The sequence below is a fragment of the Gopherus evgoodei genome, chromosome 1, assembly GCF_007399415.2.
Source record: "Gopherus evgoodei ecotype Sinaloan lineage chromosome 1, rGopEvg1_v1.p, whole genome shotgun sequence".
NCBI lineage: Eukaryota > Metazoa > Chordata > Testudines > Testudinidae > Gopherus > Gopherus evgoodei.
Genome location: NC_044322.1, coordinates 216,289,933 through 216,307,092, shown reverse-complemented (window position 1 = coordinate 216,307,092; position 17,160 = coordinate 216,289,933). Strand labels below are relative to the sequence as shown.

Here is a 17,160-nt window from a genome sequence, read left to right as displayed (position 1 = left end):
GCAGGATGGAGACGCCCCTGATAGGGCCGAGACAGCAGCATGTGACCCAGAGCTGCGATGAGTCAGGATTTAGAAGAAGCTTTGCAAACAGCACGTAGGGGATGGAGAGAGTGAGCCAGAGACACAAAAGGAGAGGAGAGGAGAAGGGCCCAGGATAATCAACTTCACTCACTCCAGATTCATTAATTCTTTTTATTCAAAGCAGAAAATATTGCAGGAGCTTCAGGCTCCATAATTCAAACTGCACAAACCTTAACTGTCCCTCCTTCTCTTTGGGCCTGCGAGGAGCAGAGCCTGTGCTGTACTGACTGCAATAGAGCTGCATTCCCTTAGGCAGCACAGAGGGGTGTCTGACACCAACTTCCCCAGGAGAGACAGGGAGTGTGGGCCAAGAAAAGGTCTCTAAGGGTCAAATACATGGAGCCGTAGACACTGGTCCCTGCTCCCTGGCCAACCTACTCCTGCCCAACAGAGTTCTAAGGGACTCTAGGGGCAACTGGAGGGTCACTCAGTCACTTCCCCTTGGGCAGATTCCTCCGTTTCCTGAGGGAAAAAGAGAAAAGGGAGAGGTTAACAAGGATGGTTCCAGATGTGGGGTAGGTGGCCCTGTAATTCTTCTGACTGTTTTCTCAATGCTGACCCTTTCATTAGCTAAGGCTAATGGCTTGGGCCATTTTGTATGGCAGATGTGATGCAGCATGCTTCAGAGGATGTTTCACACACTGTACTCTCTCCTGGGGCTCTACTTTAGGCTTTCTTTTTTCCCCTTAATCTAAAGAAAAGACACTCAGACTGAAAATCTCTAGTCTTTCTCCTTTCCGAGTCTCTTCCCACCACAGCCCCCCACCTCGCTTTCCCTGCTCTAACCTGCTCCTCATCTCGGCGTCGCTGCCGCGTCTCCTCGGCCTCTGCCCGCTCATCTTCCTCAAAGAAATCCTTGTCGAGACGCTCAAGACGGGGAAGCAGCACCAGAGCCTCCATCCGGTATTCACTTTCATCAGAACAGGGATTGTCCATCAGCACCAGTGCCCGCAGCATGGGCAGAACCTGCAGCTTTGCCATCTCCTGAAGGTTCAGAATCCCGTTCCCCCTGCAGAGGGGGGTGTGTGTGGGAAAATAGGGAGAGAGAATAACTATTTATTAAAAATATCTAGTAAAAATAACAATAAAGAGACTGAACAGACATGACCTACTAAAGAGCCTCATCAGCAAACAGCCCTGAGCACCTGGAGCTCCCCAAACTGAGAGAGACAAGAAAGAAAGACCTTTCCCTCTCTGAATTTCCTTAGGTGTCTCCTCTGTGTACAGACAGCCCTTTGGATTAGCCAGTGTCATCGCCTCCCCTGTATAGCAAATACCTAGGAGAAAAGGGTATTTGCAATCAACAGGGTACTGAAGGTGGGAGGGCGGAGGGACCAAAGAGGGTTTTAGCAAATGGTACAAGGTGCAACAGGGCAGATCCGAGATGGACGTGTAGGGGCCAATCTCTCTGAAGGAACACAGTGGCAAAGAGAGGCATCCTAAAGTGATTGAGGAATCAGAGCACTGAGGCCCATCAAGGTGGCTTAGCCTGGGCCTTAGAAATCAGTGGGCAGGGAAGACCAACCCAGCTCCACGTGCTGGTGAAGACTGGTGTCTCCAAAGCAGCAAAGTTGACATGCTTTGAGGAGAGCAGTCCCATTGCCCACTGGGGGTTCCCAGCACTCTCCAGAGGGGTCTCCAGAGCCAAAGCTGATCAGGGGAGGACCCACCGCAGATTGAGGTACTGCAGACACTTCATGCTCTTAGAGAAGCCATCCAGAGTCACAAGCCTGTTGTCACGCAGATGCAGGGTCGTAAGCTGCACCAGTTCCTCCAGGCCCTCAAGGTGGGTAATGAAGTTTTGGGCCTGAGCACCGGAAGGGAGAGGAGAGATTGGGGTGAGAGAAGGAAAGAAAGTTGGAGAAAGGGAGGAGAGAATCAGAATAATGTTATAGTGCTAAAATCCCTTTCACTTTCCACATACTCATCACCCTCAGTGTACTCTTCTAAAGTGCACCCTTCTCTGGGGTGGGGCACAACAACTGTTTAACAATCCAACAGTGCTGTGCAATGACTTAGGATAGGAGATCCAGTGGAATACTGTTTCCAATAGAAGCTGCAGGAAAATTTTTAGGAATAATGAGTCCCGCAGGGGCTGGGGCACATGACTTGAGAGAAGAGGCTGAGGGAACAGGGCTTGTTTAGTCTGCAGAAGAGAAAAGTGAGGGGGGATTTGATAACAGTCTTCAACTACCTGAAGGGGGGTTCCAAAAAGGATGGAGCTCAGCTGTTCTCAGTGTTGGCAGATGACAGAACAAGGAACAATGGTCTCAAGTTGCAGTGGGGGAGGTCTAGGCTGGATATTAGGAAACACTATTTCACTAGGAGGGTGGTGAAGCCCTGGAATGGGTTACCTAGGGAAGTGGTGGAATCTCCTTCCTTAGGAGGTTTTTAAGGCCCAGCTTGACAAAGCCCTGGCTGGGATGATTTAGTTGGGGTTGGTCCTGCTTTGAACAGGGGGTTGGACTAGATGACCTCCTGAGGTCCCTTCCAACCCTGATATTCTATGATTCTATGATTGAGACTAAAATAATCTGAGTTGGGATTTGAGTATGAGGCTTAACACCCTGACTTGGGCAAAGGGATAAGGGATCTTTGATGCCTACAAGGACCCAAGCAAAATGTTTTGTGAAAGACTTAACCTCCAGCAGCATTATGCTGAGGCAATGGGGCCAGGACTGACTCCAAGGGAAGAATGTCCCCTACTGAGTAACCCACACCACTCCCTGCAGCACAGTGGCCCCTAGAATTACACTGGGGCATTGAGATCATTACTGATTAGAGAACAGAGTGAGCCCTACGGTTCACCCACAGCACTACCAGCACAGTGCCCCCATCACAGCAGTACCCAATCTGTGGCCTTGGGTTCTGAATTATCACTCTATGTGTTTGATTATGAATTGAAAATGTGTTTGCAGGGTCACAGAGCTTGCCAGGCTGGATCAGCCCAGTGGGCCATCTAGTCTGCCATCTTTGCCTTTGACAGTGGCCAGAAACAGACAAGAGCCAAATGTGAGATAATCTGCCCCCAGGGATGGTTTAAACCCTGAAACAGGGAAGTGTTATGTTCCTTCCAATTTTTTGTAGGCTTCACTGTTATAACTGGATATTTTTGTTATCCATATAAATGTCCAGTCCCTCTTTGAATCTTGCTAAGTGCTTGGCTTCAACAACTACCTCTGTCAATAAATGCCATGGTCTAATCACATGTCGTGTGAAAAAATATTTCCTTGTATTGGTTTTTAATTTGCCACCTTTCAATGCCATTGAATGTCTCATTGTTCTTGTGTTAGGTGACAGGGAGAACAGAAGTTTCTGATTTATTTTGTCTAGGCCAGTCATTATTACAGTTATAGGGACAGTTTGGAGAAGAGGGGGAAAAATAGGGTGAAGCTTGTGGGGAAACGGACAGAAGAATCTGTACCCACTAGAGCACACTCCCTTCCAGAGCCTGGATGGAACCCAAGATTCCTCACCATTTGTCTGCTGTCAACAAACATCTGTGAAACCCACTGAGAAATGTGAAAACATAAGAACGGCCACAGTGGGTGAGACCAATGGTCCATCTAGCCCAGTATCCTGTCTTTCAACAGTGGCCAATGCCAGGTGCTCCAGAGGAAATGAACAGAACAGGCAATCATTGAGTGATCCATCTTGCCCAGCTTCTGGCAGTCAGAGGCCAAGGACACCCAGAGCATGGGGCTGCATCCCTGAGTATCTTGGCTAATAGCCATTGATGGACCTATCCTCCATGAACTTATCTAATTATTTTTTTAACCCCATTATAGTTTTGGCCTTCCCAACATCCCTTGGCAATGAGTTCCATAGATTAGCTCTCCATTGTGTGAAGAAGTACTTCCTTTTGTTTGTTTTAAACCTACAGCCTATTAATTTCATTGTGTGACCCGGGTTCTTATGTTACGTTAATGAGTAAATGATACTTCCTTATTCAGCTAGTGAGCAGGAGCAGCTAACAGGGGAGTTTTGCGAGAGGGTTCTCCAGGTGAAGGAGGAGCGATTACATGACCTTTGGGGTAAGTTTGTTGTCTGTAGTGTGTGTGTTTGTGGTGTGTTTGCTGCTTGCCTGAAATATATCGTGTGGTCTGTTTGTTTGGGGGACCGTGTGTTGACCATGTGTCTGCTGAGCCTAGCGGCCTGCTAGGCAAGGCTGAGAGCTTCTTAATGAGGCTTTGATCCCTAAACCCTTTAGTACCCATCAACCCTTAACCAGGGAATGGGACTGCTCAGGAAGACTAGGGCTTTAAAAAGCCTGCTCCTAAGCGACCAGAGGAGCTAGTGAACAGAAGCGGCTAACAGGGGAGTTTTGCAAGAGAGTGTGAGCCAGGGGGCTAGATACACTTAACATTCTTTAAACTTAAAGCTAAACACCCCCCCCCCCGATAAAAACAAAACAACAAAGGAATGAGCTGCAGGAGTAAAAAGACAATGCAGGCAGAAGTCCAGCAACAGATTGGGAGTTACCCAGTTTATTGCACCCAATGCAGCATGTATGATTACCTGCCCTATAGGCAGGTGGTGTATGTGTGCCTTCGGTGCAAGGAGCTCCTCATCCTCAGAGACTGGGTATGGGCTTTGGATACCAGAGTGTCTGAACTGGAGGATTAAGGGCTGGCGGAAAGCCAACAGGTTTGGTGGAGCATGTGATTTGGACAGAGACATCCCTTAGAGGAGGATCTATTAATGGATATTCTTTATGTCCTCATAAGGAGGAGAGGATGGGAAATGATAAAACACAGGTAGGATCTGATGAGAAACAGTCAAATGAAAAAGAGTCCCATTCAATTACACCATATAATGGCAGACAGCTAAAAAGTGACAAGTTTCTAAAGTGCTTATATACCAGTGCTAGGAGTCTAAGTAATAAGATGGGTGAACTAGAGTGCCTCATTTTAAATGAGGATATTGATATAACAGGCATCACAGAAACTTGGGGGAGTGAGGATAATCAATGGGACACAGTAATACCAGGGTACAAAATATATTGGAAGAACAGAACAGGTCGTGCTGGTGGGGGAGTGGCACTGTATGTGAAAGAAAGCATAGAATCAAATGAAGTAAAAATCTTAAATGAAACAAATTGTACCATAGAATCTCTACGGATAGTAAGTAATTCCATGCCCTAATAATAAGACTATAATGGGAACCGCGACCAATGGAAACTGCAGGGGCAGTGCCTACGGACGGGGCAGCACACGGAGCTGCCTGGCCACGCCTCTGCGTAGGAGCCAGAGGGGGAACATGCCGCTGCTTCTGGGAGCTGCTTGAGGTAAGCACGCCCAGAGCCTGCATCCCTGACCCCCTCCCCCAGCCCTGATTCCCCCTCCTGCCCTCTGAATCCCTCAGTCCCAGCCGAGAGCACAGTACTGCACTCCCAACCCCTCATCCCCAGCCCCACGCCAGAGTCTGTACCCCCAGTCAGAGCCCTCATCTGTACCCCATGAGCATTCATGGCCCACCATACAATTTCCATACCCAGATGTGGCCCTCGAACCAAAGAGGTTGCCCACCCCTGACATAGAGGATGGCAACTTATACTGCTATTGGTTACTCTGTTAATGGAAGTGGCAGAGGTCTATGCAATGAATCCAAAGGTTCCAACTTTACTGATGACACCCCACATTAAAAGAACATTATTAAGGTTGAACTCAAAAGTTAAGAAATGCCATAATTAAAACTGTGCAAACTGAATTCGGCTCCCCTTATACAGGGGCGGCTCTAGCTTTTTTGCTGCCCCAAGCACGGCAGGCAGGCTGCCTTCGGCGGCGTGCCTGCGGGAGGTCCCCGGTCTCGCGGATTCGGCATAGTCACCACCGAACCCGCAGGATCAGCGGACCTCCCACAGGCACGCTGCCAAAAGCAGCCTTACTGCCACCCTCACAGCGACCGGCAGGGCGCCCCCCATGGCTTGCTGCCCCAGACACGCACTTGCTGCGCTGGTGCCTGGAGCCAATGCTGCCCTTATCCATATGCATTATGTTACAATCTTCAATGACATGACCACATACTATTTTTTCCACGGAACCACTGCTTCATTCAGTGCACAGGATGGCTGGTGCTCAGGGAGTAAATCAGAGGAAAGGAGGCTGTTTTCTGTAGGACCCCTACCTTGTTTGTTGTAGAAATTGGAAGGCATGTACTGAAGGAAGCACATGGTTGCAGGAAGAGAAAGGAGAATCTTATGGTTAAGGCTGCACTGGAGAATTGGATTTTAGCCCTGTCTCTGCCACCCAGTTCCTGTGTGATGCTGGGCAAATCACTTCAACCAGACTTTTCACAGGTGGTCACTAACTGTATGTTCCTCATTTTCAGGAGTCTGATTTGAGAGCTGGGGGCTGATCAGCAGAAGTGCTGAGTGCTCATATCTGCAACTGAAGTCAATGTGAGTTCCGCTTCGAGATTAGTGAGACATGATTTTCATTTGCAGAATACATCTGGTTAGACCCTATCAGCTCATGATCTTCCAGGTGTTCTATTATTCTCCTTTTAATTATAATTTCAACCAATTTGCCAGGCACAGAAACAGGGCCGTCCGGGGGGGGGGGCAATAGGCGCAATTTGCCCCCGGCCCCGGGCTCCGCAGGGGCCCCCACGAGTTTTTTGGGGCCCCTGGAGCGGGATCCTTCACTTGCTCCAGGGGGCCCGGAAAACTCTTGCGGGGCCGGGCCCTGGAGCTTCTTCCGCTCCCGGTCTTTGCCGGCGGGGGGTCCTTCCGCTCGAGGGCGGAAGCACCCCCCACCAGTGAATTACCACCGAAGCGGGACTTGCCGCTGAAGTGCAACCCCGTCTTTGGCGGTAATTCGGCGGCGGGGGGCCCTTCCGTTCCGGGACCCACTGCTGAAGTGCCCCGAGCCACCAAACAGGGCCCCCCGCCACCAAACAGGGCCAGCTCTAGACATTTCGCAGCGCAGGAGGCGCCCTGCCGCTTGCCAGTCCCGCGGCTCCGGTAGACCTCCCGCAGGCACGCCTGCGTATGCTCCACTGGAGCTGCAGGACCAGCGGACCCTCCGCAGGCACGCCTGCGGGAGGTCCACCGGAGCCGCCTGCCGCTGACGGCCCCAGGCCCCCGGAATCCTCTGGGCGGCCCTGCACAGAAATAAGGCTCACTGGGATGTAATTCCCTGGATCACCCCTTGAATATTTTAGATACAACATTTGCTACCTTCCAGTCTTCTGGAGCAGTGTCTGATTTTAATTAGAAATAGTACATTATTGGTAGTAACTCAGCCACTTCATTCTTGAGCTCCTTCAGCACTCTTGCGTGTAATCATCTGGGCCTGGGGACATATTACTGTTTAATTTATCAATTTATTCCAAAACCTCCTCTACTGACACCTCAGTCTGGGACTATTCCTCAGATTTATCTCCTAAAAAGAATGGCTGGGGTGTGGGGCTCTCCCCCACATCCTCAACAGTGAAATCCAATGCAAAGAATTAATTTAGATTCTTTGTAACAGCCTTGTCTTCCCTGAGTGCTCCTTTAGCACCTTGATCACCCAGTGGCCCCGCTGACTGTTTGGCAAACTTGCTGCTTCTGATGTACTTAAAAAAAAATTGCTGTTAGTTTTTGTCTCTTTAACTAGTTGCTTTTCAAATTATTTCTTGGGCTGCTTTATTATACTTTTATGCTTGATTTGCTAGGGGCTGTGCTCTTTTCTATTTTCCTCAATAGGATTTTATTTCCAGTTTTTAAAGAATGCCTTTTTGCCTCCAACCACCTCTTTGACTCTGCTGTTGGGTCATGGTGGAATTTTTTTTGTTCTCTGTTTGTTTTTATTTGGGGTATACATTTAGTTTGAGCTTCTATTATAGTGTTTTAAAATCATTTCCATGCAGTTTGCAGACATTTCATCCTTGTGACTGTACCTTTTAATATCTGTTTAACTAGCTTCTGCATTTTTGTGTAGTCCCTCTTTCTGAAATTAAATGCTGCTGTGTTAGCTTTCTTTGGCATTTCCCCCCTACAACGATGTGAAGTTTAATTACATTATGGTCGCTATTATGAAGTGATTCAGCTATATTCACCTCTTGGACCAGATCCTGTGCTCCACTTAGGACTAAATCAAGAATTGCCTCTCCCTTTGTAGGTTCCAGGACTAGCTGCTCCCAAGAAGCAGATATTAATGGTGTTTCTGCATCCTGAGGTGACATGCACCTACTCAATATGGAGATAGTTGAAAACCCCCATGATTATTGTTTTCTGCCTTTGTAGCTTCTCTAGTGTCTCTGAGCATTTCATAATCACCTTCATCATCCTGGTCAGGTGGGCGGTAGTATATTTGTACTGTTATACTCTTGTTCAAGCATGGAATTTCTATCCACAGAGATTTTATAGTACAGTTGGATTCATATAAGATTTTTACTGTACATATAGCCCCACTCCCCGACCAGCATAACCTATTCTGTTGTTCTTGTGTATTTTGTACCCTGATATTACTGTGTCCCATTGATTATCTTCATTCCACCATGTCATGATATAATTCCCCACTCTGAACCTTAGCGTCCAAGAGATGGGGTACCAGCATGAATTCCTCTAAGCTTAATTGCCAGCTTAGAACCTGTAGCGCTGCTGCCAACCAGGAATTCCAGTGCCTGGTACACTCTGGTCCCCACAAAACCTTGCCCGGGGACCCCCAAGACCCAGACCCTCTGGATCTTAACACAAGGAAAGTAAACCCTTTCCCTCACCGTTGGCCTCGCCGAGGCTTCCCCTCCCTGGTTACCCTGGAAGATCACTGGGTGATTCAAACTCCTTGAATCACAAAAACGAGAGGACAATTCACCTTCCTCCTTCCTTCTCTTTTCCCCTCCCAGACTCTTCCTGAGAGAAGGAATCCTGGCACAGAGAGAAATCAGCCTCTCTCTCCCCCTTGCCCTCCTTTCCTCCCCACCAATGTCCCTGGTGAATCCAACCCAGTCCCCTGGGGTCTCACCAGAATAAAAAAACATCAGTTTCGTAAACAGAAGAAAAAGCTTTAATTAAAGAAAGAAAAAACAGTAAAAAGTAGCTTTGTAAATTTTTAAAAAATGGAATAGGAACAGGGGTCTTTCACTATAGACATTGAGAACAACCCCCCCAGCCTAAGTATACAAGTACAAATGAAAATCCGTTCAGCAACAATACAATTTGAACTTCTTCCAGCCAAATACACAGTTGCAATAAGGGAAAAACAACCATAAGCCTAAACTCGCTTATCTACCTAGTACCTACACAGTCTGAACTTTAAGAGCCTAGAGTTGGAGAGAAACCTGGTTGCACGTCGGGTCCCTCGGAGGCCCCCAGAGTGAAGATAACCAAAACTAACAGCACAGGCACAAAAACTTTCCTCCCTCAAGATTTGAAAGTATCCTGTCCTCTGATTGGTCCTTGGGTCAGGATGACAGCCAGGCCTCACTGGTTCTTGTTAACTCTTTCCACGCAAAAAGAGATATGAAGCAGTTTTGTTCTATTAACTCTTACTTATCTGTTATGACACACCATGTTTCTGTAATGCCTATTATATCAATGTCCTCATTTAATGCCAGGTACTCTAGTTCACCTATTTTAGGTATTAAACTTCCAGCATCTGTGTAGAAGTGTTAACCCATGTGTCTAATAGGGAGATGCCTCTTTAGGAACCCAATGAGGGGAGGTAGGAGGTGAGCTGTGTCTGGATCAGTTGCTCGATGCAGATTAAGCACTCCAGAAGCTTCTGGAATTGGGTGTGGTAGTTTTGGGTCTGCTTCAATAGGTTCCTGTTGCTGGAGTCAGACTCCATGAGGGCAATGCTATGCTTCTGGGAGCCACCTGCTTGTGCTCCTGACCCAGGTGCCCTGGCCAGAGCGGGGACCAAGCCAGGTGGTGAGGCTCGAGGGCCTGCTTAAAATGTAGCTTGCCCACCCCTGTTATAGACTCAGCAGACTGTCTAGATGTTGGTGACCAAAGACATCTAACTGAGACTTAGGTGAACAAACACCTAAGCGTTGGAACTTTCCGGTTTCTTCTCACTGAGTATTCTTGCTGGGACGTGACCTGTTCAGATTTTAATATTGTTTCTTTAGTTATGGCGTGTCGCGTGTTAGTAAATGTGAAAGTAATGTCTGTGGATTATAAAATAGCTGTGTCATGTTGTAAAAATTAGATTATAAAAGCTTATGATAAAAAGGTTATTTAATTAAATTCATTTCTTTAGTTCCTTTTGGGACTTGAATGTGGGGAGGATGACCCTGTGCAATCCTTGCTGAAAACCCTGAAAGACTGAACTCTGGGTCTCTAGCTACTCTTCTGTGGGAGTTGGGGTTTTTTTAGGCACTGGAGAAGGGTAATGAAGTGAACTCTAGCCCCCTCAAAGGGTAATAAGCACTTGTACATTTTGTCAGTATTCAGCTGCTTGCCTGTTGTGTTCTATTTAAATGGAACTCTTTTGTGTGTGTTTGTTCCTCACTAGCTCCTACCTGCACTTCACCAACTTCTTCCTATCCTCTTTACTAGGATATTGAGTCACCTTTAATAAACTCCTCTCTAAGAGAGGTCTCTGCCCAAACTGTTTGCTCCTCTGCTTCCATCGGCTTTCTCTAGTCATTAGTTTACAAAATCCTCTCAAGCTTTTTAATTTTACATGCCAGCAATCTGGTTCCCTTTTGGTTTAGATAGAGCCCATTCTTCCTATATGGGGTCCTCCTTTCCTAAAAGCTTCCCAGTTCCTAATAAACTTAAAACCCTCCGTCCTACGCCATCGCCTCCTCCATCCATTGTTTTTTCAGGTAGTATCCTTGTCAAATCTAAGGACTTTACTTTGTTTACTTTCAACTGCGGGTCTTTAACTAATCTTATTTTACTGAAATCTCCCTTTTCAAAGCTTAGGGTCACTCACTGTATCACTTTTTGTTGCCCTACCTGCCCCTTGGATGTTGAACCTAATTATACTGTAGTCACTATTACTTAGTGGCTAGCTCCTGTCACTGAATATTACTTAGAACTAAGTTAAGAATAGTTTCTCCTCCTGGCTGCTCTAGCTCTAGCTGTTCCATGATGCAATCCTTTCAAGTGCTGACAAGTTCCTTCTCTGACCTATCAGTCCTCAGTCTCAAAGAAAACCTGCACAACACTTTCAAAACTGGGGGTTGGAATCAGCCCTGTCACTGTCAGGGAGAAGGAAGACAGCATCATCTCCCTAAATGCCTCACACTTCATATCCTGCACCTATTGAAGATCAGGGGGATGGGTGGGTGCAAACCTGCCCACATATAAAGGCCCTCCCTCAGCTTAAGGGGAGGAACTACTGGACCCAAAGCTCAAATGATTCCAGAGACAACAAAGGGGGGGGGGGGAAGGATGGGGAGTGCAGGTATCCAGAGTGGGTAACATACCTTACAGCCTTCCAATGGGAGTAGTGGGGGTAAAAGACATATCTGGCTTCAAGACTAAGCTTGATAAGTGTATGGAGGGGGATGGTATGATGGGATAGCCTAATTTCGGCAATGAATTTGGCAATTGATCTTTGATTATCACAGGTAAGTAGCCCAGTGGTCTGTGATGAGGATGTTAGGTGGGGTGGGATCTGAGTTACTACAGAGAATTCTTTCCTGAGTGCTGGCTGGTGAGTCTTGCCCACATGCTCAGGGTTTAACTGTTCGCCATAGTTGGGGTCGGGAAGGAATTTTCCTCCAGGGCAGATTGGCAGAGGCCCTGGTGGTTTTTCGCCTTCCTCTGCAGCATGGGGCACAGGTCACTTGCTGTAGGATTCTCTGCGCTTGAGGTCTTCAACCACAATTGGGGGACTTCAGTAACTCAGACCATAGGTTAGGGGTTTGTTATAGGAGTGGGTGGGTGAGATTCCGTGGCCTGCATTGTGCCACAGAATGATCATAGTGGTCCCTTCTGACCTTAAAGTCTATGAAAATCTAAGAGTGGATGGGCACAAGGCCCCCACATCTAAAGGTCCCTCCCTTCCCCCAACCTAAAGGAAGGAGCTGCCGGACCCAGAACTCAAGTGGTTCTGGGGGTACAACTAATGAAAAACAGGGACAGGAGTGAGGGTCACAGAGGAGCTAAAGGAAGTCACATCCCCTGCAGCTGCAGAAGCAGGTCTAGCTGCGAGGTCTCTGAGTGCCTGCAGTTCTTTCTCTGCTGCAGTTGCTCAGCAGCTTCCCTGCAGGCTGCCTGCTGCTCGGCAGAGAGAGAGAGAGTACGGGTTGTTCCATTGCCTGCTGTGGGAGCCCCAGAGAGTGCAGGATAGGAGTTTGCTGCCCCACCTGAGCCTCGGAGAGCACCTGGCACAAGATGCTATTCTCCCTTACACCACTCCCCATGGCAGCAAAGGGGATTGGTTAAAAGGAGAAGCTGAGAGCCACTGACTGAGCATGTTGGGAACACACTAGATTACAGAATCTGCCCCAAATAATTGATTGTGATCCCCTGACCTTTTTGAAACATGTTAGTCTCACAGGCTGACAAGGCTGCACAGCGCTGCCTACCACCACACTGGCGCATGGATGCCCCAGTGGAGTCTCTACACCACTCTCTGTGGCATAATGCCCCTGAGGTGAGGTGCTCTTACCAGGTAAAGGTTCTTGAGCTTGGGCAGGTGCAGCCCTGTGGTGGTTTCTAGCTTGTTTCCTCGCAGCTCCACCGTGTGCAGGTTTGTCAGCTTCCCTGGATCCAGACCCGATATCATCTGGATTTCATTCCCTGAGTGACAGAGAAGAAGTAGCAAAAGGGTTAATTCCCTCCAGCGTTCCCCTTCCCAGCACACAGCAAGGAGCACATTCTTTGGTGGTGAGAGCCTGGGTACACACCCACCTCACCTTTAAGATTGAGGCTGCCCAGGCGTGGGATGGGTATACCCTCCGTGGCCCTGATGCGGTTTGTGGCGAAGCTGGCAATGTGGCAGGTAAGGCAGCTCTGGAGGGAACTGGTGCTGATTCAGCCGAGTTCCCATCCACCTTCAGCCACAGAAGGTGAGTGAGGCTGCCCAGAGGAGACAGATCTCGCAGCTTGTTCTCTGACAAGTCCACATAACGCAAGTGAATGTAGTTCTGGAGAAGGCTGATATCTGTCGGTCCCTGCTACAAGATGAGGATGTGAACAAACATCCAGCTTTCCTTCTTCCCATCCCTCCCCTCCCAGAGCTGGTCTCCATATCTGCCCGTCCTCTCTGTTGGGAAGCCATCCCCTCCTCTGCAGCCTACCTACATTCTGGTCGGGAGAACTTCTCGGACTAAGAAGAGGGAGAAGGCAGATGGTGGAGTGAGCAGAGGGTTGAAACAGAGTCTTGAGGGACCCCTAGGTGGAGACCCCTCCCATGAATGGAGAAGGAGCTGTCAGGAGCAGGCAGAACTGAGGGGAAGAAACCCAGAGAGGCTGTGAAGAGATAAGTCCATTAGATAGTGGTCTTAGCATTGAGGGCTGGGTGGGGAAAAGAGGGAGACGGGGAAGGACAAGGCTGCAGGACTAGGAGGCTGGAATGCATAATTAGTGACAGCGCCGTTCTAGGGGCAGACGAGCAGGGAAGTTGACCTGGCTACCAACTTCCAGGGTCCCCAACCTCTCCTGAGCTGCTCAGGCATAGGGGGCAGAAAACATTTTCCACCCTGGCCAGCAAAACAGCAAGGGCTGCTCCTGATTAATGAAAGACAGGAAGGTCTCTCTAGTACCTGGTGGATATGGCCAGCATGGGGCTTAGTTCACAGGGATGTGAGTTCCAAAGTCTCCCAATAATGTTCTCCCCATGACACTTAGGGTCCACGGATTACTGGCAACTAGGGGGTGAGGAAGAAGATAATTCAGTTGGCTGCTGAGTTTGGGGGTGGTGAAGTCACTTGAACAGCCGCAGGAATCAGTGCAAGGGCATATGTCATAAACGATAAGTAGTGTTAATAGAACAGAAGTAACTTTATATCTCTTTTGCCTGTAAAGGGTTAACAAGTCCAGTGAGCCTGGCTGTCACCTGACCAGAGGACCAATCAGGGGACAGGATACTTTTCAAATCTTGAGGGAGGGAAGTTTTTGTGTGTGCTGTTTAGTGTTTGGGTTGTTGTTCACAGTCGGGGGTCAGAGGGACCAGACGTGCAACCAGGTTCTCCTCCGATACAGGCTCTTATAAGTTTCAGACTAGTGAATACTAGGTAGATAAAGCAGTTAGGTTATTTTGTTTTCTTTATTTGCAAATGTGTATTTGCTGGGGGGAGTTCAAATTTTATATTTTGCTGAAAGGATTTTAATTTGTACTTGTATACTTAGGCTGGAAGGGTGTTCCCAGTGTCTATAGCGAAAGACCCTGTAACATATTCCATCTTAAATTTACAAAGATAAGTTTTACTGTTTTTTTCTTTCTTTAATTAAAAGCTTTTCTTGTTCAAGAACCCGTATTGTTTTTTTATTCGGTGAGACCCCAGGGGACTGGGTCTGGATTCACCAGGGAATTGGTGTCGGAGAAAAAGAGGGAATGGGGAGAGAGATGCTAATTTCTCTCTGTGTTAGGATTACTGTCTCCTCATGGAGAGCTCTGGGAGGGGAGAGAGAAGGAGGGGGGAAGGTGTATTTCCTCTCTGTTTTAAGATTCAAGGAGTTTGAATCACAGTGATCTTCCAGGGTAACCCAGGGAGGGGAAGCCTGGGAAAGGCAACGGTGAGGGAAAGGGTTTACTTTCCTTGTGTTAAGATCCAGAGGGTCTGGGTCTTGGGGGTCCCCGGCATAGGTTTTGTGGGGACCAGAGTTGTACCAGGCACTGGAATTCCTGGTTGGTGGCAGCGCTACAAGTACTAAGCTGGTAATTGAGCTTAGAGGAATTAATGCTGGTACCCAATCTTTTGGACGCAAGGTTCAGAGTGGGGAATTATACCATGACAGCATAGCTCTGGGGGATGTCATCTAAGCCTCCCTACTGCTCACAAGAGGAGAGCTGCTGAGAGCATTTCCTAGAGTGTCCATCTAACTATCCATCTGTCATATCTACCCAGTCATTGTATCTAGCTGGACGTTGATATTGGTGTTCTCATCAGTGTATCTGGGCATCTACCTGACCCTACCGATCAGAGTGATCTGGAATGGGGTATCTCAGAGGTAACTTAGGGCTGGCTAACCGTGGTGAAGTCTCCACCAGGGCATGATGTCCTGCCAACTGCAACCTGTGAGTCTAACCAGAGAGAAAGGGCCGTAGAAATGCTTTGCTGGCTGAACAAGCTGAACTCCAGTTGGCCAGTCATCTCCTGGTGCCAGCTTTGACTTGGGAGAGCAGGAAGAGGCCTATGTAGATATTGGGGGAGAAGCAGACACAGGAAGGGAGGAGGGACACTAACAAGTGACAGCCCCAAAGCCCATATCCCTTCCCATCATCCCAGGGTACAGTCAGAGGTAACTCATAATATGATCTGTCCAGAATATTGAGTGGGATATCCCACCAACCATGGCAACCCAGATAGAAAGAAGACACACTACTGGGCACTGCAATCCATTTCCCCATTAATTATAATTCCAGAATTTTTTCCCCAACCTTCTCCCATCCACCTAGAAAGGGTGTTGCAGAAAAGGGTGCTGGCTTCTGCCCTGCTACTGGGGGGTGGGAGGGAGGAGGAGGATTTGATTGTGCATGTTGCCACACTCACTTTTCCTTTGCCTCTAGTTTCACATAGGCATGAGCCAAGCCATTGCCTGTTTTACACAAGAGGGAGAGGCCTCCCTTCATGATCTCCTCTGTAAGAAGGTGGGGAGACAAGCTCTGGAGTAGGGAGAGAAGGAATGGAGAGAGACAGAAACAAACAGTCAGAGAAAGAGAGACTTAGAGATAACATCACACAAAAATATGGCAGGGTCAGTCTCTCAGCCCACCCCTAACCCCAGCCATGTCCCCCTACAGATTCCCTCCCCTCACGCTCAGGGTCCTTCTCTCCATGTCAGGCTTCCTTACCTCCTCCTCCTCCTCCTCTGTTGGATCCTTCTCTTCCTCCCCCTCCTCTCCCTCCTTTTCTTGTTCGTTGGCACTGTACTCCTCTTCAAACTCCTCATCCGACATCTTCAGAGACTAGAAAAAGCCATATTAGAAGAGAATTTAATTCTAGCCAGAGAGCCCTGACCAGCAGCCCTTGGGGGTTTGTGTGTAACCCTGGCCTGCCAGCAGTGAAGAGAGCTTTGCCCTACCTAAACCCATGCCCTCAGCTGCTGTGCCTTGGCCTGCGCTAGGGGCCCCCTTTGAGGGGAGAAAGGAGTTCAGTCTGTGCAGAGGCTCCTAGTCACACTGGTGCAGACCTCAGTCCTGCTGAGAACCCATGACCTCGCTGCATGCAAAGGGTCCTGAGAAATCTCCACCAGGTGGGGCATCAGCTGGGGCCAGAGGGGGCCTGGTGACTAGATGGGAGAAGCCTCATATCCCATCCACCAATGCTGGCACCAATGGGTGCCCTGGACCTGCATCCAGACTGGCACCGGGGCACCCAAACCTGCCCCCCACTTCGGGGTGGGGGGGGAACTGACCCCCGCACTGTGAGCAGCTCCAGGAGCCTGGGACCTGCAGGGAGAGGGAGGGTTTGTTTACTGCTGCTATGGAAACCCAGGCGGTAGGTGGGAACTCTTGCCAGGATCTGCTGCCATGGCAACAGTGGGTGATTGACAAGTCCCGGTGGGCGAGAGTTCCCGGGAAATTCGGAGGAGCGGGGAGGGGTTTGGCTGCCGCTCGCTGGGAGGAGGTGGTGCGTGATTTTGCATGAAGGGGTGGGATCGTTTGAGAGCAGGGAGGTGGGAAAAGGCAGGAGCTAGGCTAGGGCAGGGCCAGTGTGCGGCTGTGGTGCGATCATAGCGCTGGGCATGGGGGTGTAGCGCTGTGGCGGGAACGACTCGCTGTTCTGCGCAGGGGACCGCAGCCTAACAGGGCTGAAGGAGCACCAGCAATCAGAGGCTCTGGAACTAGGGGCGCTGCCGCACCACTGGCTTGAAGCGATTTCCATCATATACAGGGTTTACAGTTTGGTTCAATGGCTCTCAGCGCTCCCACTATAAAAACTGTTCCAGGATGCCTGCCAGAAATGGCCTTCTCTGCAGAGCCCAGCAGCTCTGGATGAGAGGCGCTAGCCTGGCCAGGCTGTGCT

The 17,160-nt window shown here is 48.9% G+C and overlaps 1 protein-coding gene across 1 annotated transcript; it reads right to left on the bottom strand.

Moving 5' to 3' along the window:
- Positions 1-178: 178 nt before the first annotated feature.
- On the bottom strand, positions 179-16,468 carry LRRC23 (leucine rich repeat containing 23). The gene is given in 9 exon segments (XM_030535981.1): positions 179-543; positions 868-1,090; positions 1,752-1,888; positions 12,639-12,769; positions 12,886-12,970; positions 12,973-13,143; positions 15,681-15,797; positions 15,987-16,100; positions 16,325-16,468. Coding segments are annotated over 9 exon segments (1,089 nt in total). The 5' UTR covers positions 16,397-16,468; the 3' UTR covers positions 179-504.
- Between the last annotated feature and the right edge of the window lie 692 nt (positions 16,469-17,160).